Source organism: Mesocricetus auratus, unplaced genomic scaffold, assembly GCF_017639785.1.
Source record: "Mesocricetus auratus isolate SY011 unplaced genomic scaffold, BCM_Maur_2.0 Super-Scaffold_100043, whole genome shotgun sequence".
In the NCBI taxonomy this organism is placed as follows: Eukaryota; Metazoa; Chordata; class Mammalia; order Rodentia; family Cricetidae; genus Mesocricetus; species Mesocricetus auratus.
The window spans coordinates 5,510,570-5,536,654 of record NW_024429220.1 but is presented as its reverse complement, the minus strand read 5'-3'; the positions used below and the strand labels follow the sequence as shown (position 1 = coordinate 5,536,654).

Sequence of the window (26,085 nt, the reverse complement as noted above, 5' to 3'; positions counted from 1 at the left end):
CTAGTATTTTCTTTCAGTTGATGTTCCCAATAGCATGTTTGGTGTGCATTCTGCTGCATACAGTATACTGGAAAATAGGACAGTATTTACATTTTAAAATGTATGTATGAGGGTTATTCCCTAATGCAGTATGTTTGAGAACTGGAATTTAAATATTTTTAGAATGGAAAGGAAACAATAGAGCATTCATTACTAGTCAACTCATTTTATAGAATTCCAGATGGTTGACTTGTCTGAGTTACTGGGTTTAGTGGCTGAGTCAGGACTGACATCTAGTTAGTGTACCATTTATTGAGTAGTAACTGTTCCATGTCCTATGTAAGCATTTTATATGCAATAAGTTGTACTAAAGCTAGCTTTTATTTACGCTTTAAAGTAGTTAACTATTGGACTACTTTAATGTATTTTTAACAGTGAAGAAACATGCAGTAAATTACGAATAAATACTCCAACCCTGAGGGACTTTCAACAGTGGGTTAAGTATTGAGAAATGAAATGGTAGAACAAGAAAAGAAAGTCCTGTAGTGCTAGATCACTCTTTTTTTTTGGTCACTTACTGTATGTAAGTGACTTATTGTTGCTTAGTGTGCTAAATGACACGTTTTATACTATGTTTCTTAGACTTCAAACCAAGTAGTTTGTACAATATCACAAATACTCTTGTCATACCATGCAAGAGTGTTTTAGTGGGCTGGAGAGATGGCTCAGAGGTTAAGAGCACTGACTGTTCTTCCAGAGGCCCCGAGTTCAATTTCCAGTGACCACATGGTGGCTCACAACCACCTTGAATGAGATCTGGTGCCCTCTACTGGCATGCAGACAGAAGACTATATCTACACAATAAATAAATAAAATATTTTTAGCTGGGCGGTGGTGGCGCATGCCTTTAATCCCAGCACTCGGGAGGCCGAGGCAGGCGGATCTCTGTGAGTTCGAGGCCGGGCTGGACCGATAGCCTCCAAAACAATACAGAGAAACCCTGTCTCTTAAAAAAAAAAAAAGAGTGTTTCAGCAAAATTTAATGTGATAAACACAATTGGGTATTAATGGTGATGTTTTTTAAGTGAACTTTAAAAATGAGTTTAGGGCTTATAGCAAATGATGGACTTCTTACTTTATGGCTGGAGGATGGCCAGTGAGCCTGGCTGCCTGAGGTTGCTCCCTTGGACACACCTGGCGGAAGGTCAGAGCCCACTTGTCCAGGTTTTCGCTGACTCCCTGTGCCTCCCCCAGTACATACGGAAAGAGTAGCAAAGAACAGTAATAGTTACAAGACGAAGCTTAGCTCTTAAGTAAAGTGAGGTGCCAAGCGTGTTAGAGGGTCCCGGGTATGGACCCCAGGTCCTGAAGGAGCGGCTGAGCTTGCTTGCTGCTGTCTTTTCAGTCTTCTTGAGGCACACTCTAGAGGGAACCCCAGGAAAAGGCTGCTTCTCGGTGGCTGGCTGTGGCTCTGGCCCCCAGGCCTTTGTCATCAGCTTGTCATCTACAAGGACTCCTTTTGATTCTTAGGAAACTGCAAAGTCCACATTCCTTTATAAGGTCCTCTTTTGTTTAGCGTGGAGCAAGAACTTATAATGAACTCTCATTTATGTTTTTCTCACATTGGAACCTTTTCTTTTTTCAATTAATTAATTTAAAAATTAATTAATTTTTTAATTAAAATTTTTTTTGGAGACAGTTTCTCTGCATAGCCCTGACTGTCCTGGAACCAGGCGAGCCTGAACTCACAGGGATCTTGCCTGCCTTTGCCTCCCAAATGCTGCGATTAAAGACCTGTGTCACCACACCCAGCTGGATTCTTTCATTTATTTTATTAAATTTTCTTTTATTGAGAGATTAGTAAAAATCAAAACAAAGAGATCAAATAGACAAAAAAAAAAAAAAGCCTAGATGACTGAGCCTATGTCTTCAGGGTAGTATTAGCTTTGGGCTTGTCCTTAAGCAAGGGTTAATGAAACTGGACTCTGAAGGCTCACTCACACAGGAGAGCAAGATCACACTTAGATCAGTTCTTTCTGATCTCTTGCTCTTCCAGGGAAAGCTGCTCTCTGGTTGTTTTTGAAGTAGGAGCTCCTGAAGCCCAGGGTGGCCTAGTCGCTGACATAGCTGGGGCTGGAGTGGAGGTCCTGATCCTCCTGCCCCTACCTCCTAATTGCTGGAGCCTCAGGTGTATAGCACATTGAGTTTTAAAGGCTGTGTCTCTTAACCTGCTTCCTTCCAGCACTTGGTCCTTCTTCCCATAAATCTTACAGAATGATACTGTGTACACAGAAAAATGTATCATTAGAGATGAATACTCAGAAAGATGAATGAACCCCTTGAGTTCAGAGCTGAAAGAAACTAGTGGTCTTTCTCAAAGCATTCTTTTTTTTTTTCTTTTTTTATGCTGTCACTCTTTATTTTTTTTAACTTTTTTAAAAATTTAAATTATAAATGAGCTTGCTTCACATGTCAATCCCAGCTCCCTCTCCCTCCCCTCCTCCCCCACCCCCCCACCAGCCTCCCCAGCCTCCCACCCAATCCCCACTCTGATTCCCAGGGAGGTTGAGGCCCTCCATGGAGGATCTCCAGAGTCTGTCATTTCATCCAGGGCAGGGCCTAGGCCCTCCCCCAAGAGTTCAGGCTGAGAGAGCCTCCCAAATTGTGGGATGGGCACCCAAAGTCCATTTGTATGCCAGGGATAAATACTATTCAAGGCCCCATAGATTGCCGAGGCCTCCTCACTGACACCCACATTCAGGGGGACTGGGTCAGTCCCATGTTGTCCTCCCAGCCATCAGTCTGGGATTCAAGAGCTCCCCCCTTGTTCAGGTCAGCTGTTTCTGTGGGTTAAACCAGCCCAGTCTTGGCCGGGCGGTGGTGGCGCACACCTTTAATTCCAGCACTCGGGAGGCAGAGGCAGGCGAATCTCTGTGAGTTCGAGGCCAGGCTGGACCGATAGCCTCCGAAACAACACAGAGAAACCCTGTCTCAAAAAACCAAAAAAAAAACAAAAAAACAAAACAAAACAAACAAACAAACAAAACCCAGCCCAGTCTTGACCACTTTGCTCATCAGCCCTCTCTTTCATCAGTCCTCTCTTTCTGTCACTGGATTCCAGGAGTTCAGTGTTTAGCTGTGGGTGTCTGCCTCTGCTTCCATCAGTCACTGGATGAAGGTTCTGTTTCCCAGACTCTCTGGCAGTGGGATTGTATGCTGACACTCCCCTGATTCATGTCTAAAATCTATATATGAGTGAGTATATACCATGTTTGTCTTTTTGTGACTGGATTACCTCACTCAGGATGGTTTCTTCTAGTGCCATCCATTTTGCCTGCAAATTTCAAGATTCCATTGTTTTTTTCTGCTGAATAGTACTCCATTGTGTAAATGTACCACATTTTCTCTAGCTGCTCTTCAGTTGAGGGGCATCTAGGTTGCTTCCAGGTTCTGGCTATTACAAATAATGCTGCTGTGAACATAGTAGAACAGACATCCTTGTTGTATGAATGGACATCTTTTGGATATATGCCTGAGAGTGGAATTGCTGGGTCTTGTGGTAGACTGATGTCCATTTTCCTGAGGAATCTCCATACTGATTTCCAAATTGGCTGTACGAGTTGGCACTCCCACCAGCAGTGTAGGAGTATTCCCCTTTCTCTACATCCTCTCCAGCATAAACTGTCGTTGGAGTTTTTGATTTTAGCCATTCTGACAGGAGTGAGATGGTATCTCAGAGTTGTTTTGATTTGCATTTCCTGGATGGTTAAGGATGTTGAGCACTTTCTTCCTTTTTCTTTTTTTTTTTTTTTTTTTTTTTTTTTTTGTTTTTTTTTTGTTTTTTGAGACAGGGCTTCTTTGTATTGTTTTGGAGACTGTCCTGGATCTCACTCTGTAGACCAGGCTGGCCTCGAACTCCCAGAGATCCCCCTGCCTCTGCCTCCTGAGTGCTGGGATTAAAGGTGTGTGCCACCAATGCCTGGCTGTTGAGTACTTTCTTAAGTGTCTCTCAGCCATTTTAGATTCCTCTACTGAAAATTCTCTATATAGTTCTGTACCCCACTTTTTTATAGGATCCTTTGGTGTTTTGGAGGCTTGCTTCTTGAGTTCTTTGTAAAGTTTGGAGATCAGATGTGGGGTTAGTGAATATCTTTTCCCAATCTGTGGGCTGCCTTTTTGTTTTGTTGACTGTGTCCTTTGCCTTACAGAAGCTTCTCAGTTTCAGGAGGTCCCATGTATTAAAAGTCAATCTCAGTGTCTGTGCTACTGGTATTATGTTCAGGAAGTGGTCTCCTGTACCAATTCATTCAAGAGTATCTCCCACTTTCTCTTCTCAGAGGTTCAGTGTGGCTGGATTTATGTTGAAGTCTTTGATCCATTTGGATCAAACCATTCTTTATCACTACTCTGCCAGTCTCCCTCAACTCCAACATGTAAATACATATAGTTTAAAAAACTATTATCTTAAGCATATGTGCGTGTGTGCCTCCATGTGTGTATGTGTACCATGTGTGTGGAAGGGCCTGAGGAAGTCAGAAGAGGGCGGATCCCTAGAACTGCAGTGCACACAGCTGTGAGCTTCCATGTGGGTGCTGGGAATTGAACCCTAGTCCTCTGGAAGAGCAGTGAATACTCTTAACCACCATGCCATTTCTCCAGCCCCTAACTCGTAAACACCCAGGTATCCATTACACTAACTTCCAGCAAAAAGTTTTACATATTTTGAGCCCATGTTTAATGGTACATGTTTTGTTAAGTCTTTCCTTTCAGAATCATGTTTGTGACATCCATTTTGTGGACAGAAGTGTTCATCTTTTTTATTGTTGGGTAGTATTCTATTGTAACATGATTGTCCTATTACTGCATGGTCGTTTCAGTTGTTTTTATTCTGGTGTTGTTCAGTAGGGCTCTGAATATTTTTGTTCATGTTCTTGATGTGCAGATGTGTTTGTGTTAAAGTTACCTGTCATTTGAATATCAGGGTATAAAGTTCCACAGATACTTGGTTTTGGTAGATAAATTGCCTTTTTTTCCAAATTTATACCAACAGTGAACCATACTTCTGGTCACACTTAGTGGGTAGTAGTATCTGCCTGTAGTGTAATTTTAGCTTAACTGATGATGAAGTGTCAGGTACCTTTTAAATATGATTATTATATGCTCAAGTACTGTCTTTGTTAAAGTTTCTGTTCACTCTTTTGCCCATGTTTTTTTCTTACTTTTTCCTAACTAGTAACTATAAAAATGTATTGTAGACCAGACCATTTGGTCAACCAAATGACACTTCTCACTTCGTGACTTGATTTACCATTCTCAGTGGTCTTGATGACTGGAGTTAAGTTTTATTTAATGGATAATTTTTCTCAATTATGATTAATGTGTTTTGCATCCTATTTTAAAAATCTCAGTCTACTCCAAAGATAATGACATTCTTTGGCATTTCTTGTGGAAACTTTTATTGTTTTTTCTTTCATGTTTAAATCTACAGTTCATTTCAGCAGGAGACAAGATCAGGGATGACCAGTCTGTGGCAGGGCATGCCTGTGGTCTGAACCCTCAGGAGGCTGAGGCAGGAAGACCATAGTTATCGGGGTTAGCAGGGGCTAGCTAGTGAGCTCAAAGCTCACACGGGGTTGTGAGTCTTCAATATGGCAGGCATCCAGAGGACCTAGCATGAGGAGAGAAGAAGCCCGATTCCCAGTGCACTGCAGCTGCCCCTTGCTGCTAAGTCAGGGGTCATGCATGTGGGTCCCTTCTAGGCTCTGCTCTTCTGTTGCTCTTTGTACTATTGGTCACCAGGGAAACCATATCAAACCACAATGGAGCCACCTCACCCTTGCTGAGAAGCCTGACACCGTGAGTTTGATCCCTGATTGCCACTCACAGGGATGTTGGGAAGCAATTCTAAGTTGGTCTCTGACCTCCACATGTGTGATATGGGACACATTCTTCCCCCACCTTCAAATAAATAAATGTAATTTAAAAGATTTAAGCTTTAAAATTAGAATGACTTTTATATGCTATATTATTTATATACTTATGTAATATACTATTTATTACAGGTATTATAGAAAAGACAAAACCCAACAAGGACTAGAGAAGGCAGTGTAAAGAAAATCCTTTTGTGGTATTTGAAAATGTTATTAGTGGAGCCATTACAGAATGTGGTATGGAAATTCCATAAGTATGTCAAGATAAAACTACGGTGTAGTCCAGCAGTCCCACTGATGGTTATATCTGAAGGAAATGAAATTAGTAGGTCAAGGAGATAGGTAATTTATAATAGCTAAGAAATGGGATAAAGAAAAATTATATGTGTACACACGCACGCGCACACACATATGGACTCCTTTCTGTAATTAAAAAATAAAGTCAGCCATTTACTGAAGTATTACATTAAGTGAAGTAAGCCAGGCAGATCAATCCCACAAGGCCTCATGTTTGGAACCTGAAGTAGTGCATCTGTCAGGAGCCGAGCCCACAATGCATGCTGGTGACCAGAGGCCAAGAATACTGGAGAAGGAAGGCTGAGTAAGGGTTCGTCAGTGAGAAAGCTATAAGTTGGCTAGGACTGAGAAGTGCCTACCTTCTAGAGTACAATGATGCCTTCGGTTATCTAATCTATGAGGAGGTGTGTACCAGGCATCTAATTGGGAAAGTCTGTTTTTCTGCCTCACCTAATTTAAAAATGAACAGTAACTACATTTTTATTGAAGTTGTGGGTATCTTTAAATAAAATGAATAAAGGGGCCGAGGAGATATCTCTGCCCATACACTGTTTCCCGTGTAAGATGAAGACCTGAACTGTCTCTAGCATCTTCAGAAAAGCCATGGCAGCAGAGCACTGCTGTAATTCCAGCGCTGGGGAGGCAGAGCGAGGAGGGACCTGAGGTCTGCTAGCAAGGCAGTCTGGCCAGATCGTCAGATCCCACGTTCTGTGAGAGAGCATGCCTCAGAGATAAGGTGGAGAATGATGGAGGTGGACGACTATGTCTGACGCCCCTCCCCCTTTAAATATCATCCCTCACATACGGCATAGAAGTGGCTCCCCCGTGTGGCGCTTTATTAGTAAGGGGTTGATTGGATCAGTTAGGATGTGCGGAGCAAGGGCTAGGACACTTGCCGCCAAGCCCAGCCTGAGTTTGATCCCGGGTCCTACGTGTTGGGAGGAGACGACTCCCATGGGTTGTCCTGTGGCCTCACACTGCACACTTGCGTGTGCCTTGGCGTATCCACACACATTCTAACCCTACCCCAACTTCCCTTCTTTTCCGCACATGCGCCCACTAAATAAGCGACAGTAAACCTAGAAGTAAACATCATACAATATCGTGAGGAACAGCTCCCTTATTAGGATAAGGGGCCACTGTTCTTGTGAAACTGAGCAACGAGACTGAAGCGCCTGTTGCTTTGCTCTTTTATCTCTAAGTGCCAGCATTTAACCTGTTCTAGTTACTCCAAATGACATTGGTACAAGTTTAAGTGTGTGTGACAAGAATTCTAGGGATTGCTATTCAGAAGATCTTTTGATAGGTTTACTAAAAGAAGTTTTGAAATAAAAATACTTAATGCATTCCTAAATCAAATTGGGCTTATTTTCTAAGAGCCTTCTCAGAAATTTAGTGTACATTTGAGCATCTAATGCAAAAGGATTTCCAAACTTACTTGACTACAGAAACCTAGTTTCAAAGAACATACTTTGGGAAATAACAACTTGTTTCTTTTTTTGTTTTGTTTTGTTTTTTTTTGCGAGACAGGGTTTCTCTGTATTGTTTTGGAGGCTATCGGTCCAGCCTGGCCTCGAACTCAAAGAGATCCTCCTGCCTCTGCCTCCCGAGTGCTGGGATTAAAGGCGTGCACCACCACTGCCCGGCTAACAACTTGTTTCATGTAAGTTATTTTTCATGTTCTAAAACTCCTCATTATCATTCTGCTCCCCAAATGGAGAGCAGTCTTTATGTAACAGAAATAGCATTAAGTCTTAGGGGTTTATTTCTACTCATGATTTATCTGTAGAATGGCTGCAGTGTTCTTTTGTTATTTTTTTGTATCATGAAGGTGTTATAGGTAATAGGTCCCCCCCTTCCCCTCCCCCACCTGATTTCTCCATCGATGCAGTAAGTCTGATCTAGCCAAATTGGAAAAGTGTAATAGGTTTATTTGAGCAAAGCAACAACTTCCAGGTGGGTTCTCTAGTCCCAGAGAAAGAGGCTGGAGAAGCCGAGCCCACAAATGAAAGCAGGGAGACTTTGTAGGTTGCAGGTGAGGGGTGATGATGTGTCCTCCACTAGCTGGGTTTGTGCCCAAGTATGGTCAGAAACTGAGTGCTTTAGGTGTGGACTTGGGCAGAGGCAACTGCAGGGTGGAGGAAGCTTCAGTGGCTGCCAAGAAAGTGGAACTGAACTTCTTGGCTCCTTTCCTTTGTTTGGAGACTCTCTGAGTGGGCGTGGTTTGGGGGGAGAGATACAGGAATGGGGCTTTCTTGATCATGCAGCAGAGAGCTGGAGTTTCTCTGAGTCAGGGCTTCTCTGTGCTGTCTTGTAGTCTGGGTTGTCCTCGAACTCACAGAGACCCACCTGCCTTTGCCTCCCAAGTACAACCACGATAATAGTTTCTTTTTGGAGAGGAGAGACTACAGGGAAGACTCAGATTAAGCGTACACTTGACTTCATGTAGAGACTACAGGGAAGACTTAGATTAAGTGTACACTTGATTTCATGTAGAGACTACAGGGAAGACTCAGATTAAGCAGTACACTTGACTTCATGTAGAGAATACAGGGAAGACTCAGATTAAGTGTACACTTGACTTCATGTAGAGACTACAGGGAAGACTTAGATTAAGTGTACACTTGACTTCATGTAGAGACTACAGGGAAGACTTAGATTAAGTGTACACTTGATTTCATGTAGAGACTACAGGGAAGAGTTAGATTAAGTGTACACTTGACTTCATGTAGAGACTACAGGGAAGACTTAGATTAAGTGTACACTTGACTTCATGTAGAGACTACAGGGAAGACTTAGATTAAGTGTACACTTGATTTCATGTAGAGACTACAGGGAAGACTCAGATTAAGCAGTACACTTGACTTCATGTAGAGAATACAGGGAAGACTCAGATTAAGTGTACACTTGACTTCATGTAGAGACTACAGGGAAGACTTAGATTAAGTGTACACTTGACTTCATGTAGAGACTACAGGGAAGACTCAGATTAAGTGTACACTTGATTTCATGTAGAGACTACAGGGAAGACTTAGATTAAGCGTACACTTGACTTCATGTAGAGACTACAGGGAAGACTTAGATTAAGCGTACACTTGACTTCATGTAGAGACTACAGGGAAGAGTTAGATTAAGTGTACACTTGACTTCATGTAGAGACTACAGGGAAGACTTAGATTAAGTGTACACTTGACTTCATGTAGAGACTACAGGGAAGACTTAGATTAAGTGTACACTTGATTTCATGTAGAGACTACAGGGAAGACTTAGATTAAGCAGTACACTTGATGTCATGTAGTGTGGGTGGGGTTTTGCATATTTGCCTTTTAGGCACTACCAGCTGAACTGCATCCTGTATTTTATTTGTATTTTTGAATGCGTAGTGATGGTGAACTTTTTTTTTATGTGCTCATGATACATGTCTTCTAAATAGCACTGTGCATATGTAGGATTTTGCAAAAACTATGATTACATGTATCATTCTTTTTATTATGCTTTTTTAGAGATCTGTCTAACCATCCCCTGCTAAAATGTATAGGACCTATGTTGATAGTCTTTATAATTCATTATATTTGCTTTTTAGAAGCAAATAGTTACATCTTTTGTTTTTTTATTTTAGGTTAATTTAAAAAATGTATCAAAAGTGATGGGTTAATGGTTTTTTTTGAAGTAAATAGGTGTTAATAAGTATATGTGTTACATCTGTTTATCAGGATTTGAGGTTTTCCAGATAAGTGTTTTTTTTCCTTAGTATTGTCAGGATTTTAATAAAGGTAGAAGTATATCTTTACTAATCTTTAAGGAACATGTGTACCTTAGCTTAACTCATTTCTGTACAGATGTAATACATTATAATGAACTCCTGCAGCTGTGCCTGTCACTGTTCCTCCTTCATCCCAGATTTGTGGGTTTTTTTATCCCTTTTATCTGATCTGAAAGATTATTTTACCTGTGCCTAAAATAGGAATATACATCTACAATGGGAGCCTTTCGAACCACAGTCTTGTGCCATTTGCTTTAGCTCCTTAGAGTCTCCTAATCCTTACCTCCTCCCTTTTCCCTCCCAACTGCCTTTTGGGTCATTCCTACTAGAAATTGTCATAGGTGGTTTCTAGAGAATTGAGGTTTTATTTTCATGTGGTATTATTAACTATCCAATATAATAAGTAAAATTTGAGTATCACACTGTTGTAATAAAATGGGGGATATCAAATTAACCATTTGTTTTTTATCAAAAGCTTATGTATTTTGTTTATTTTCCGTCAGTACATTTTATCAATAGGTATATGCTTTTCCAACTTGAATACATTATTATTATTATACATTGTTATTAATACTTTATCATGGTTAAAACTTCAAGTGAATTGTGATTTCAAATGGGTTTGTCATAGTTGGTAAAATGTTGAATTTTATTCAGTGAAATGATCATTGCCATCTGACGCGGCTAGATCCAGTCAAATCACTTCATACAGTTGAGTAATGATATAGCCTATGTTTAGCACTATTACCTGTAACAAGTTTCACCCATTTTTTTAATGATACATTAGTTTATATTAAACATACAGGTTTTACTTTACAAGGGCTTGATGTTAAATTTGTTAATACCCTGGTTTTCTGAGTACTAGCTATTGTTTTTAAAGCTTAGTAATGGTATAGTATGTCCACCTCCCCAGTAGGTGTGTGCTGTTGTTCCCGACTCAACTACTGGGCTGCCCCTCTGTGTTTGAAAAGTCTCACTGTGTAGCTTTGGCTGTCCTCTTTGTATCGGCCAGCATGGACTCAACCAATAGAGAGTTGCCAGCTTCTATCTCCTGAGTGCTGGCATTAAAGATGTACGCCACACAACAGCCTTCTGCCTCCCTTTTGTGCAGTGGAAATAGTTATCTGAATTTTTTTAAAAAGTTACATGATAGCGGGTTAGAATCCAGCTATAAGTTATTTCAAACATAGTATGTCTTCACTTATATATCAGCTAAATTGACTTAATAATTTCAGACTTACATTTCCCTAAATTGCCCTTAAATTCACTTTAGACAGTGTTCTTTCCTTGTTTGTTTTTCGAGACAGGGTGTAGCTTTGGAGCCTATCCTGGTACTCACTCTGTAGACCAGGTTGACTTTGAACTCACAGAGATCCACCTGCCTCTGCCTCCCAAGTGCTGGGATTAAAGTCATGCACCACTAACGCCTGGCTCCTTGTGTGTTTTTTTTTTTTGTATGCATGTATTTAATTCTTGCACATAGAAAAAAGTTTTTTTTTCTTGCTTTGAAACATACTGATGTCTTTGGGAGAGCTCATGTAAAGTTGTGCTTACTACTTTAGAAGTCACTCATTGAAAATTCTTTATCAGAGGTCACTTTCTCTCAGAAGCCATGTACATTATTTAATGGTTCATTGTTAATTATTTGTTGTAGTAAAGTGAACATGTGTTCATCTCATTTTTCATAATTTAATAATGTTTTGATTTTTTAAAAATTAGTCACTTTATTGGTGCTTTGCTTGCCATGTTTGTTTGTGTGAGAGTGTCAAATCCCTGGAACTGGAGTTATAGATGTGAGCTGCCATGTGGATGCTGGATCCCCTGGAAGAGCAGCCATGCTCTGAACCTCTGAGTTGTCTCTCCACCCCCCCCCCTTTTTTTTTTTTTAGACAGGGTTTCTCTGTGTAGCCCTGGCTGTTCTGGAACTTGGCTTTGTAGACCAGGCTGCCTCAAACTCAGATATCCTCCTGCCTCTGCCTCTCAAGTGCTGGGATTAAAGGTGTATACCTCCACTGCCCAGCCCATGTTTTAGTATTTTTATCTTTTTGTTTGTACATGTGTACCAAGAATTTATTGGTGTTTAGACTGGTTATTGAAATAGGTGATATTTAAGTGTCTGATTTAAATAAATGTATGTTCAGGAAGCTTATTGCTTGTGTGACATAGAAATATTACCTCCCTGAATTGTCCTTTGTTACATTTCAAAAATCCTTGCAAAATTTGTGTCTTACAACATAAGTTGATTATACTCCCCCCCCCCCCGTCTTCGCCTCCTTTCTCTCCACCTGTGTTGGGGGTCAAACACGGGACTTTATAAATGCTAGGCAAGGAATCCACAGACTGTACCCTCAGCCCTAATTTCTCTACTTAATAGTCTTATGGTCTCTCATAACTCATACGGTCACATGCAGATCTCAAACCAAGGATATGAATGCAGAATAATTTAACAGCATTTTATGTGGTATTATGGTATGTTCACTACCGTTCAGATTTGTTAAAGATTACCTTACTGAACCATGCTCAGGAACAAGTTTCCTACTGTGATGCTCTTAATGCATTGAAGCTACTAGAGCCTGAGAGGGCTGAGGGTCAAGTTTAGACTTGTAGTTTTGTTCTTCTAGGGCAGTGGGCCTCATCCTTCCTATGCTGCATCCCTTTAGTATGGTCCTCATGCTGTGGTGACACCCAGCATACTGCTGCTACTTCATAACTAACTCTGCTGCTCTTAAGAATCATAATGTAGCCGGGCGTTGGTGGTGCACACTTTTAATCCCAGCACTCAGGAGGCATAGGCATAGGGAAGAGATGTCTGTGAATTCCAGACCAGCCTGGTCTACAGAGCTAGTTCTAGGACAGGCTCCAAAGCCACAGAGAAACCCTGTCTTGGAAAAAAAAAATCAAAATGTAAATACCTGGCACAACCCAAAGGTTGAGAATGGCTGATAGCACCTTTTAGGAGACAGAGAGGTGTTAAGACCTTTACTACAGGACAGGATATAATCTGTACATTTTGTGATTTAGGACTTGGTTTGTGAATCTGAGCCATGAATTTTTAATGGATAATGGAAAAGTTAAACTCAAAGAATCAATGCTTGTTGATTATGATAAAAATAAAATCCTGATGTTGTCCTAGTATATCAGGATATTTACTGTCGTGTTTCCTAAAGTACTTGGTTTGCAATGAAGAAGGAACATTGCATGCACTGACACTATGCCACTGCAGTGGTATAGATTTTATAATGTGACAAAAGCTTGGTCTTTGAGACTTGCTGGTAATTTAGGACTTCAGGTTTTTGTTCTGTTTGTCTGAGACCAGGTTTCTGGACTTCCTTTTAAACTAGATCAGTCCTGGACAAACTGATCAATCATATAGTGGCCACAAATTCTTATTTTTGAAAAAAAGATCATTGGGATTTTCATTAAAGTTAGTTTAGGAAAAGAAGTTTAAAGGCATACCTACCCTTTTCTATTCTCTGTATATTACCAAACCATAGTGCTGTGTGGAGTAAGTCTGCCTGTGAAAATCCAAGTGTCGGTAACACTGAAGGTATAGGCTGCCCTGTTTTGAACATTTGGATGTCACGAAGTCACTAGCATTTTACCAGATGCTTTATATAATGAGCATTGTATTTTCTTCTATAATCTGGGGTCGCCATGAGAGCAGAAGGAATTTCTGTGATATCTGAAGTTAGCTGGTTGATAGCAGAAGTGAATTTGTGGCTAAGGATTTCCAACTCTGAATTTCAACCATTTCTTCAGAGTTCATGATAGAAACCTGAATTGGCTGCTAGTTAAAATCTTGATCCAGAATGAAAGACAATTTTTAGTGGCTTTTACATTTAAACCACTGGTAATGGAGGTATTTGACAGTTGTAATAAAAAAATAGGAGCTATTGATTTAGAAAAATGAAGGTGTGTCATTTTGAATATTTTTAGTAGCATTATGCATCATACAACGAACCCTTATGCTATTAGGAGATGGTGCAGTCAGTTATCTATACAGTGTTGTTCATTTGACCTCTTCTAATGAGTAGTTTGCAGAGAAAGAAGTGGAAATTAGTTGGTTTAATTAATATTTTTTAAATAAAATGTCTCATTGTTATAGACTTCCTTTGTTTTTTTTTTTGCCTTCTGTTTTGTTTATTATTTTGCTATGTTCTTGGAGTCTGAAATGATATAATCAATGTTATGCAGCAATAGCAAACAGTTCGTGTCTATATGTCTAACTTTTAATTAACTTTATGTCCCTCAGGTAAAAAGAACATACTCTCATGGTACTTACAGAGCTGGCCCCATGCGACAGGTAAGCTTGGTGGGAGCCGTTGATGAAGAAGTGGGGGATTTCTTCCCGGAGTTCCTGGACATGTTGGAGGAGTCACCATTCTTAAAAGTAAGAGGACGTCTCAGCATTCTAATTGTGCATGTTGTAGTTGATACGGATGAATAGCTGTTTAGGATTAGCTTTATTTTATTTAAATCTGAAGGAGAAGGAAGGAAGTTGTAATCTTGTGCTATGTATGCATGCATGTAGTTTCTCAGTCTTAATTGTATGGTAGAGTTAAAGGGTAAACCAGCAAATAACATTGCTTATTACTGCCACCTGGTTGTTTTTGTAGACTAAGTACAAGAGGGTTTAGGATGTGCAGAAAGGATGCCCATTAAATGTTTTAAGAAGGAAGGTGTGGTGGCTTATGCTCCATTGTAAGATTATTCTAATCAAATTCCATTTTATATATTTTTTAAAAAATTTATTCATTATTGTTATGTGGGGTGGATTGGGGCACATATGTGCCATGAGGTGCATGTCAGCTTTGTGCCCCCCTCCTATCTTTTTTATTTTATTTCTTTTTTTCACATTTGCATGAGTTGTGGGGATTGAACTCAGGTCACTCGTTTTTTGTGTGCCAAGCTCTTACTGCTGAGCTGTCTTTCAGGCTCTCCCTTTTAGTTTTGAAACAGTTGCTGCATTCTCACTATGGGTTTCTTAGGTAGTTAATTTTTTTTTTATAAGGAGAATTAGAGTTGTTGTTATTTTTTTAAAATTATCAGTCTGTTCCATTTGTTGACTTTCAGGTCACTTCTTATTTTTTCTTTTGAGATTATAATATAATTACATTATTTGCCCCTTTTCTTTCCCACCCCACCCACATGTCCCTCCTTGTAGTAGTATTGGAAGATAATTTTGAAGATAATTAATTTGTGTAATTATTTGTGTCTAGTGTACGTTGCCGTGGGGAACACTATCTAGTCTAAAATTAGAGAGTCGGAAAGACAGTGATGATGGTCCCATCATGTGGGTGCGTCCAGGAGAGCAGATGATCCCTGTGGCTGATATGCCAAAGTCACCCTTCAAAAGGAAAAGGTTTGTTGTACACAGCTTTATTAGTGGGGTGTGTGTGTGTGTGTGTGTGTGTGTGTGTGTGTGTCTGTTGCAGAGGAAGGAGACATTTATAGCATAAGTGGAAGAAAATTCCCAAAATATGCCATACATTAATATACTTGGTTATAAAACATCCACAATAAATGAGGCATGAGAAATAGCAAACCAGAGTAAATTACAACTAGGAGTGGAGAGAAATGCAACCCACCTTATGGGTGGACAGGAAGTAGCACAAGGAGAAACGGGAAGTCCACGGTCTCCCGGATTGGAGAAGGATGGTAGACCTTCCACTGGTGTTTTCATTTCACTTGGACTCTTACTCCTAACACTGGAGAGAATGCATTTATATTTTAAAAAGAAGAAACTGAGAAAGGGAGTTAAAGAGTACTGAGAGTTACTGAAAATTACCATGAGACTCAAATAGAGCTGGATTGTGGTACATGCCTTTAATCCTAGTACTCAGGAGGCAGAGGCAGGAGGATCTCTTGCTGAGTTCCAGGACACTCAGGGCTACATAGAGAAACTCTCTCCAAAAAACCAAAGCCAAAAACCAAAACAAACAAAACCTTAAATAGGTTGTTGGAAGAAGATAAAACTTATAAATAGATCTGAATATATTTACACTTAGTGGAGAAAATAATGTTGTAATTAATTGTTGGTAGTCTACTTTAAACAAACCAGAGGCAGAGCTCCTAAAAACCATGTAGCAGATTAACTGACAAGCAGTACAGTGCCACATGAAACTTAGGACCTGAAAGACATTTTCCTAGCAAGGCCGGAACAAACCGACCCAGCCACCCAGGGGTAGAGCTGTCTGGGGGAGAATAGGTTTCAATAGCAAAGTCTAAAACAGTTATTGGCTGGATTGAAATGTGGCAAGGAGATCTCCCAAACTGATGAGATCGTGTACAAGTCCAGTAGAAAACAGTCACTTGGCAGGTAAGTTTTATTTAATAGCTGGGGTTGGTTTCTGTTCATTATTTTGTCAACAATAAAAAAAAAAGATTACAGACTTACAGGCTTATGAAGTAAGCCTTTTATATATTGTTTATAAAAGAGTAAGCAGTGACAGTTTTGTGAAAGTAACATCTAACTGTGATTTCTTACCCTTTGTAAGATCTCTTCTTGAGAAATAACACAGAAAGCTAGTATGTAGGGATGTTAATTGTGGCACTGTTTGCAGTAAGAAATTTAATTGTGTCTGAATGTCCACCATTAGGGAATGATTGAGTATATTTCATATTTTTTTGTAAAAAATAATGGTAAAATACTCTAGATCTGGAAGGGTATTTGTATTGGTTACTTTTTAGGTTGCCATGACAATCTCTTGACAGCAATTTGAAGGACGAGGCTGTGTGTGTTATGTGCTGTGAACTAAATGTTTTGAGAGGAGTGCCCACCCACCACAGCAGCCGAACATGAGGCATTTGCTCATCTTCCAGGCACATCAGGAACACTGGAATGCCAGTGCTCTTTGGGCATTCCCTTTGGTGGAATGGCACAACTTGCATTCAGGGGAGGTCTTCCTTCCTCAGTTAAGTCTCTCTGGAAGTTCCCTCAAGGACAAACCTATGTGATTACTCATCCAGCCAATGTGACAAGATTAAACATTACAATATCCATGGCACTTGAAGAGAGCAAAATGTAGGAGATCAGTGTAGAGGAAAAAGGTCAAAAATGAGAGCAAAATTCCCATACTTTATCAGGTGGGTGCTACTTAGAGATTGACCCCAGTGACCCATGGTTTCGTCTACAGTCATCTGGCCAGTGGGACCTGCACAGATAGCCTATATCATGAGAAATAATGCTGGCACATTTATGAAACAAAGTTATAAAGGTGCTCACGTACCGGACCAAACAAGGAACAGAGGGCCCACAAGATAAGACCAAATGATTCCCCCTCTAGCTGCTGTAAAAGAAGGCCTACTGCATTTCAGCTCTGTGGCTCCTTTGCTAGGCTTGCTGTAGTGTGTTTCAATCAGTTCTCTTTGTGGTTTTAGTCCTTCAAAGTGCTCTTCCTGTTCCTATCTCTGGCTTTCCAGAAGACTCATTCCACACTGTAACCAGGAATATATCTAATATGATTATTTGAGACAGGGTCTTTTATTTATATATCCCGAACTGGCCTTGAATTTGAGATTCTCCTGTCTGAATCTCCTAAGTCTGGGATTACAGACATGCATTGCCATTGCCTGTCTTTTTGCTTTTATGGAAAAAACTGCCTGTGCATATGTATTCGTGTTGACAGTGTGTTGGCTCATGCATGTGATCCTAGTACTCAGGAAGTTTAGGCAGGTAGATTACTGTACAAAGGGGTCAGTTTGGGCAATATAGTGAATTCAAAGTTACAAAAGGAACTCTGGCTCAAAAAGCACTGTGTATGATCTTAGGTAGACATGGTTAACACAGAAACCACAGCTGGTCAGAGTGTACTAAATAAGGTGGAGAGGTTGGGGGTAGATCTGGAAGGAGTTATAGGGAAGATTAGGAGATGCATATGATCAAAAACATATTTTATGCACCTGTGATCTGAAAGAATTATTAAAATATATTTTAAAGCTGTGTGCATGGAGAAAAAGTAGCATAAATGTGCACTAAGTTAACTTTGTGATCATTGAATTGGAGGTGCTGTGGGAGAGTGATTTTAATGGTTATATGGATTATTATAAGCAACAAAACAGGGTCTGGAGAGATGGTTCAGTAGTTAAGAGCACTTATTACTCTTGTAAACCCAGGTTCCATTTCCAGCACCCACATGGTGGCTCACAACCATCCAAGGCCTTCGTCTGACCTCTGAAGGCATGAAGGCTCACTCATGATGTACTGCATATATGCAGGCAAAACATTCACGTATATGAAATGAATAAATCTAAAACAGAACCAAAACAACGGGACAAAATGTCATTGAGTAAATGGGAGGGACTGCAGGGACTGTTGGGCTTGTTTTATGGTATCTACTGCTTAAGAAATAATGGAATCAAGGAGTTAATTTCTAAGTTGGTAACAATTGTAAAATTGTGTTTCTTGGAACTTATTATTTTCTCTTTTTTCAAAGATTACTTAAAACATTTTTTGCCCCCCAGACAGGGTTTCTCTGTGGCCTTGGAACCTGTCCTGGAACTAGCTCTTTTAAACCAGGCTGGTCTTCAACTCACAAAGATCCGCCTGCCTCTGCCTCTCTGCCTCTCTGCCTCTCTGCCTCTGCCTCTGCCTCCTCTTGAGTGCTGGGATCAATGGAGTGCGCCGCCGCCACTTGGCTTACTTAAAATTGTTTTTAATTATGTGTTTTGGTTTGGGCTTGTGTGTGTGTGTGTGCACGTGCGTACGTGCGTGCGTGCGTGCGTGCGTGCGTGTGTGTGTGTGTGTGTGTGTGTGTGTGTGTGTGTGTGTGTGTAAACTGAACTCTGGTCCTCAGCAGGAGCTGTCCTGGCTTTGAACTGTTACACCATCTCTCTAGCCTTCTCTCAATGCTTGCTTCAGGGTGATGGTTGTTGTTGTTATTATTTTGAGACAGGGTCCTGGGACACACTATTTAGACCAGAGTGGCCTTGAACTCAGAGATTCGCCTGCCTCAACTTCTTGAGTGCTGGGACTAAAGGTGTGCCTCACTACATCTGGCTTATTTCAGGATCTTAAACAACTTTGATCAGAAATTCTGTTGCCAGAATAATATAGACAGAAACTTCTACATATAATTTAGAAGGGCTCACCAATCCCTCAAGGAGGTTCTGTGTACGTCAAGGTTTGGAGCCCTTGATACATGTGGTGCTTTCATGGCTGCTGCAGTCCCTGTGGTAACAGCACACCGTGCTGCTGTGTTGAGGGATCTGAATGTGATGTCAGCTTGAAATGCAGCTTTCCTACAGAAAGCAACAGCATGATCTAACTTTCTGACACAGATAGAATATTAATCACAAAGTGCAAAGCAGTCTGGCAGGATGAGCGCAGGGATGCACAAAGCAGGCAGTAGTAGAGTGGGGAGGATGTGTGAGGAGAGGAGGGACAGACTATGGGATCTAGACTAGCAAAAACACATTGCAGAGGAGGAGAGCCATGGCTTTGGCTAGTGTTGGTTTCACCCCATTCCCCATTCTGTAGACTAACTAGACATACCTCTGCATTGTGTGAGGATACGTGAGTAGCAGGTTCTGTGTGCTTGTGAATTCTAGAAGATGAGTGAACAAGACAGCCAGTGGAAGACAGCTATCTTGCAAAAAGAGACCCAAAGGCTTTCTTTCTGCCTCCAGTAAAATGTTTTGTGGAGCCAATGCCTAGGTCTTCTGTTAACTGTGTGTGTGTGGGTCTTTTCTGCTAATTTATGTTTTTATCTTTCTTTGCAATTCTCCTGAGAGTAGTAGCCTCATCTCATATAGTTTCCTTTACTAGTCTCAATACCTAGATAGTACCTGGCCTAAAGCTTGTATCATATGAATAGTGAATCAATATATTTAAAAATATATCTGTTAGCGAGGTGGTGGTGGCATACTTAATCCCTGCATTCAGGAGGCAGAGGCAGGTGGCAACCTGTTCTACAGAGTGAATTCCAGGACAGCCAGAGCTGTTACCCTGAGAAACCCTATCTCAAAAAACCAAAAAGAAAAAGAAAAACTGTTAATTCTAGAAGTATGTGTCTTGTTAAGTAAGTGCGCAGTCTCATACAAAGCCCCAAACTCCAGGGCTGCCACTTGTGTGAAAGGGACTTGGCGTGTATGTTTTTTGTTTGCCTTTATTCATTTGAAATGAGACCTCTCCTTTTGTCTGAAATTATGTGGCTATGAAAGGTCTGGTAAGGGAACAAGCCTCAGTATTTAAATGCAAATCTCTTTTAAAAAACAGAACTACCAATGAAATAAAAAACCTTCAGTATCTACCTCGAACCAGTGAGCCCCGGGAGATGCTGTTTGAAGACAGGACGAGAGCTCATGCGGATCACATAGGACAAGGCTTTGAGCGACAGACGACAGCTGCCGTTGGAGTGCTGAAGGCTGTGCACTGTGGACATAGGTGCATAGAACTTCTGTGTTTATTCTATTCTTAGTTTATGTGCCTGCATACTTTCCCTGAGAGCACATGTGCAGTGTCTGCTGAGGCCTGCAGAGGGCATCCCAGGCCCTGGAGCTGTGTGACGAGTTCCCACATGGGCGCTGGAAATGGACCTGAGTCCTCTGGAAGAGCAGCCACCACTCTTAACTACTGAACCATTGCCCCAGCCCCCACGATTGCTCTGTGGGTGATGGTTATGCTAGGGCTTGAACTTAGCATCTTGAACATAATAACTACTGTTATTTTTTCTTTTTTTGAGACAGGGTATTACTATGTCGCAGACCTTGTGTAAATGTATTAATTGAGACAACATGGTTCCGCAAGTGCACACTGCTTGGTCGTGGCCTCCTTTAGTTGTCTCTGTTAGGCTAGACCGAGTTAGACTTTTCTTACATATTATGTTGATTGGAATCTCACTTCAAAATTTATTTTGAGTATCTTTTGTAAAGATGTATTTATATATTTCTAATTGAAGAATTGAAAATTTTCACAATTTATGTAAGAAATGTAATGTCTCCAGTGAAGAATATGAGTATTGTAATGAACATCTCTTAATTTATTCAAATAAAACACAGCAAGAGCCACGTAGGAGTTGTATGCATCAGCACTGTTATATAGAATCTTTCCCATCTAATACCTACTAGGCTTAACCCTATTTACATGTGGAATCCTTTGAGATTGGGTGTGTTCAGGTAGACAGTTATCTTCTATGGAATAAGGAAGGAAGGCTGTCCCGAAACTCACTCTGTAGACCAGGCTGGCCTCGAACTCACAGAGATCTGCCTGCCTCTGCCTCCTAAGTGCTACCACCACCCGGCTAAATGTTCTTTTTTTATGGGACACAGAACATTTCCAGTTACTCTTCCATGACTTACCCTCTTCATTCCATAGTCTTCTGCCTCCCAGCCTCTGACACCCTGTGCTTTGCCAAGAGCCTTTTAGCTTACTTGTAGAAATGAGAACATGTGCTGTGTGTCTTTCTATGCTTGCTTCAACCTTTTTTATGTAGCATCTGCTATTTTAACTCAATATAAAGAAAAATTGAACTTCAATTTAAAATGAGATATTTAGTTCTTATGGTTTGTAATTACTGATAATTACTACAGTGATACTAAAGTAAATAAAGTTGTTAGTCTGTCTAGATTGAAACTCATAATGTAAACTCTTGATTTAAATATATGAAGTCTTTTTCTTTATGATCAAAAACAAAATCTTCTTACAAATAAACTAGTTTTGTTTGAATATTAGGGCTTAACAGAATGAAACATTAATGGAAGATTCCTTTATTATCACCCTCCTTCTTTATAGGCCTGATCAACCTCGAATAACCAAAGATGTAATTTGTTTTCATGCAGAAGATTTCTTAGAAGTAGTTCAACGAATGCAATTAGATTTACATGAACCTCCACTGTCTCAGGTAAAACTTAGTGATTATCAGTTTTCATTTAGATTTTGTTGTGCAAAAGACTTAGCTATATTCCTATCTCTTTTTTAGTGTGTCCAGTGGGTTGATGATGCAAAACTTAATCAGCTGAGGAGAGAAGGCATCCGCTATGCCAGGATTCAGCTGTGTGATAATGACATTTATTTTATTCCGAGGAATGTTGTTCATCAGTTCAAGACAGTTTCTGCTGTATGCAGCTTGGCATGGCATGTGCGACTTAAATTATACCACGCAGAGGAGGACACTTGTCGCAGCACGGTTTCTCATGAGACGTGCACCTCATCAGGACCCACATCATCTGCTCTTGGATCTCACACTGACAACAGAGTTTGTGCTGTGAACCAAGCCTCATCAGACTCTGTGTGTTCAGACAAACTTCCTTCTAAACATGAATCACAACAGATTAAACATGAACATATTGCATCTGTAAGAATCAAGGAAGAACCTGTGAAAGTAAATTTACCTGAAAAGACTAGAACACCGAATAATACAGAAGGCAAGAACATTAAGGCAAAGTTGGATCATGTGCAGTTTTCAGATTTTCAGATTGATATGGAGTCTAAATTTAAAAACAGTAACAAAGACTTAAAGGAAGAATTGTGTCCTGGAAGTCTCACTAATATAGTTGATACAAGGCAGCATGGTTCCATACATTCAAATCAAGATAAAAACGATGATGACAGCTTGTGCTAAATTTGTACATTGCATTTAAAATTCCTATTGAAAAATAATTTGTAATAATGATTCATGAAATTTGAAAGCAAGCCTAGGAATTCTCTCAAGTCTGTTACAGAATATAGTTTATGTAGCTTTGTAACATTCCTCAGTGCCTGTCCATAACTGTGAGGTTCAAGCGCTTAGGACCAGATGCACTGTAAACAATGCAGATTAGACACAAGGGCGTCTTCTCAGAAAGTCATTGGACTTGGAGCTGCAGGCTTCAAATGGAGCTGACAGAATCATATAAGTATATTTTGTAATATGAGCCAGAATTCTTTTTTGACAATTTAAGGTTTTTCCATAGAGCTTATTTATACTGACTTTTTTGTTTTTCATTTTAAATGTGTCAGCACTGTAGTGTAAATAGCTTTTAAAAATCTTTTTAGTGTGATTTATATTGAAATGTGAGCCACTTAATAAAGGTTCATAATAATAAATGCTTTCTGTTGAGTCTGCAAAAACAGACAATTCAGTTTAATTGATATATTATGTTTCTGTTAATATATACATGTGGGGAGGTAACGGAGTGAAAATGTGTGTGTTCAAATCTAGTAAATATTTAAAATTTCCATACTGTACAAGCCTTCAAAAAACCAGAATTCGGTTACAAAAGCATATGCATATATATTTTGTGTGTTTGTGCGTATCATGTATGCGTGTATTTGGGAATGGGTATATATACATATACACATATACACACATATATTGTTTTGCACAATTTTTTAAATTGATGGAGATATGAACACTCTTAGTGCTACTTCCTGGAATACATCCTAAAATATTTATGTTCAACATTAAGAAAATAATAGTTTTAGAAGCTGGGAAGAAACTAAATATGTTGATGATTTCTATCCTTCTAATAAATGAAGCGATGTGGCCAGATTTTTAGCCCTAGTGTAATTTTATTTGTTGTGTAAGTAATAAGCTTAGAAAATTTTCTTACTAATAAGCACCTGTATGTTTAATAATAGCTGAGTAAAAAATTGACATGCAGAGAGTTTAATTATGAGCAATTAAAAGTCTTCTTTTATATGTTTCCATATTACAAAACCAGAGTTTTAAAATGGGGCAATGGCAGTAACTCAGCTGCCATATACAGATGTAACTAACAAAACACTGTCAGCCCATCTTTCTCAGGACCCTAACCCCAGCCTGCAAGGCAAATGTCAGGTGTAGCATTCCTAAAGATGCTCTAGGAAGTTCACTGTGTAGGAAATAGGATGACCAGTGACACAAGGTGAAAGACATCTGCAGTTTCAGTCTGCCACTCCTGGAATTAAAGTTAAGTACTGGATGTGTGTGGATGGAAGGAGCTCCAATCACTGCACACTTAGTATTCACTGTATTATTCTGGGCCCCTGTCTTGATTGGTGGCTCTCAGTTTGCTTTCCCTGTGCTGCAGCCATTGCCTTTTGGTAGACAGTTATTTCCATCCAGTGGGTTCCATTTTCACCTCATTTTTGTTAAGCCCTCATGCTTCTAAGTGGTGAGAATCCACTTAGAAAAATGTTTTTCACCAGACCTGATGAAAATCAGCAACAGTGAGACGTCTCCTGACTTAATAAGTAGATAGAGAAATAAAATAGGAAATCTTGGTGGCTTGTAGGAACTCATCATGTAGTGGAGATGTTTCATGGAATAGAGAAGTTAAAAATCACAACAGTGTAAATAGGGGTTTTGTTTTATACGTTACTAGCTGTCTTGTCTTTCACTGAACTCATTTAAGCCACTTTAAGCTAGATTTAGGGTTCTTCACCATCTTTCTGGGAACAAAAGTTCTTAATGAGTATTAAGAAATAGGAAGGAATGTGGTTAAAATTCAGGTTTTAAATTGAGGGTGATATATTTAACACAGTATGTTTTATTTCCAGTCACATATATGTAGACACACTGAGGTCATACTGTAAGAAAATGCTGTTCCTTACTGGCTTAGCTTAAAGGAAGGCATGTCTGAACCAGTATAGTTGTTGCTTTTAGGTGTAGTTTCTTATGTAACCTGCAGTCAGTCATCCCTAATTCAAAGATGTAATTGATTTGTCAAATGCATACATCTCTATGAAGGTGAGGTGTGTGAAACCAACAGGCTCAAGACCTCAAGACAAAGCCTTACAGACTTGAACTATGTTTATGGCCCTGGTCTTCCGGGTTATTTTTACAAATCATCCTCAGATGCCATCTGAAACCCTGTTGACTACCTTTGTTCCACACAGATAGCTATTTTAATACTGCATGTTAATGTTTTAGTTAGTACACTCCCATTCTCCACGGGAATAAAGATTCTTATTCCTTGACTACCTTTGTTCCACACAGATAGCTATTTTAATACTGCATGTTAATGTTTTAGTTAGTACACTCCCATTCTCCACGGGAATAAAGATTCTTATTTCCAATATCTTGGACCAGAACAATAAAGCACTTAAGATACAGTTTTAATAAGGTCATATATTATACAGAGTCATTGTTGTATGTTAAGTGATGTGAAGACCTTCACATGAAAACGTAGGTACCTCAGTGGTATTTGCGCTCTCTGTGTGTGTGAGAGTGTGAGTGTGTGTGTGAGTGTGTGTGTGTGTGTGTGTGTATTCTCCCCTTTTTTTCTCATTCTATTTATATCTTCTTAGTTAAGTAGTTACATCCCATACTCAGGTTAGTTATCAAAAGAATTGAACATTTTTGATATTTAGTTGCAAATTTACATAAAGCCATATATTGATTATCTATCTTCCTTATGACTTTAATGATCAGGTTGGTTTAGGACAACACTGTGTATTTTATGTATGTGTGCATTTCTGTGTCAACTTGTTTGGAATATGTTTGTTTCCAAAGTGCGTGGGGTAGGAAATTGAGGAAAGATTTTCTTAGGTTAAATGTTTAATAAATTTATTAATATACTCAAAATAAGATTTTTTTCTAAATTCAGTTTTATGGCAGATAAGGTTTTTGTTGTGTTTTTTTGTAAATAATAAATTAGCATTGTTTGATAAGCTTTGAGTTTTGGGGGTAGAGAGGGACGTTTATTGATATATAAAGCAATTATTTACACTTAGCCAAGGTACAGATTTGTTTTGGCATTTGAGAGGCTGTTTTCCTTGTCTTCCACCTTTCAATAAATACTGAGATGGATAATCACCAATATTCTTACCTTTGTTTTGTAATTATTTTCTTAAAGCTGACATTATATTTTAGTCTCAGACTCTTTGAAAGTTCCTATTTCTGTCTTCAGATTGTAAAATCTTGAAGGTGATTCTAACCTGAAAGTCTCCTTAATCTACCTAAAGGCCAATAATAAACATTAAATTGTCCCAGTAGAAGAAACATCGAGGTCATTTCAGATCTTCATAGGTGTGGGTTCTGGAGTGCACAGTTAAGTCTCTCCCTGACCACACATCTCCATTTCAGGGAGGGGATGGAATTGCCACTCTTTTCAGAAAAGTTCTAGGCTATGAAGACGTGACATGCTGAATTTTTATACTTGTCAGAGTGGTAGAAAGGCTCCTATTCTTTCTACAACCCAGTTATTAGTACTTTGATA

General features: G+C 39.6%; 1 protein-coding gene across 2 annotated transcripts in view; it reads left to right on the top strand.

Moving 5' to 3' along the window:
- The window catches only part of Rsbn1l (round spermatid basic protein 1 like), a 56,188-nt gene extending 30,502 nt beyond the window's left edge, over window positions 1–25,686 (top strand). Inside the window, exons 4-8 of one of the 2 annotated variants that reach the window (XM_040735139.1) lie at window positions 14,219–14,356; window positions 15,186–15,328; window positions 20,183–20,350; window positions 21,698–21,806; window positions 21,885–25,686. In XM_040735139.1, the coding sequence (XP_040591073.1) occupies window positions 14,219–14,356; window positions 15,186–15,328; window positions 20,183–20,350; window positions 21,698–21,806; window positions 21,885–22,526 (1,200 nt within the window). In that variant the 3' untranslated portion in view covers window positions 22,527–25,686. The remainder of the gene's footprint in view (window positions 1–14,218; window positions 14,357–15,185; window positions 15,329–20,182; window positions 20,351–21,697; window positions 21,807–21,884) is intronic. The other variant, XM_040735140.1, reaches the window with a different exon arrangement.
- The last annotated feature ends 399 nt before the right edge of the window (window positions 25,687–26,085 follow it).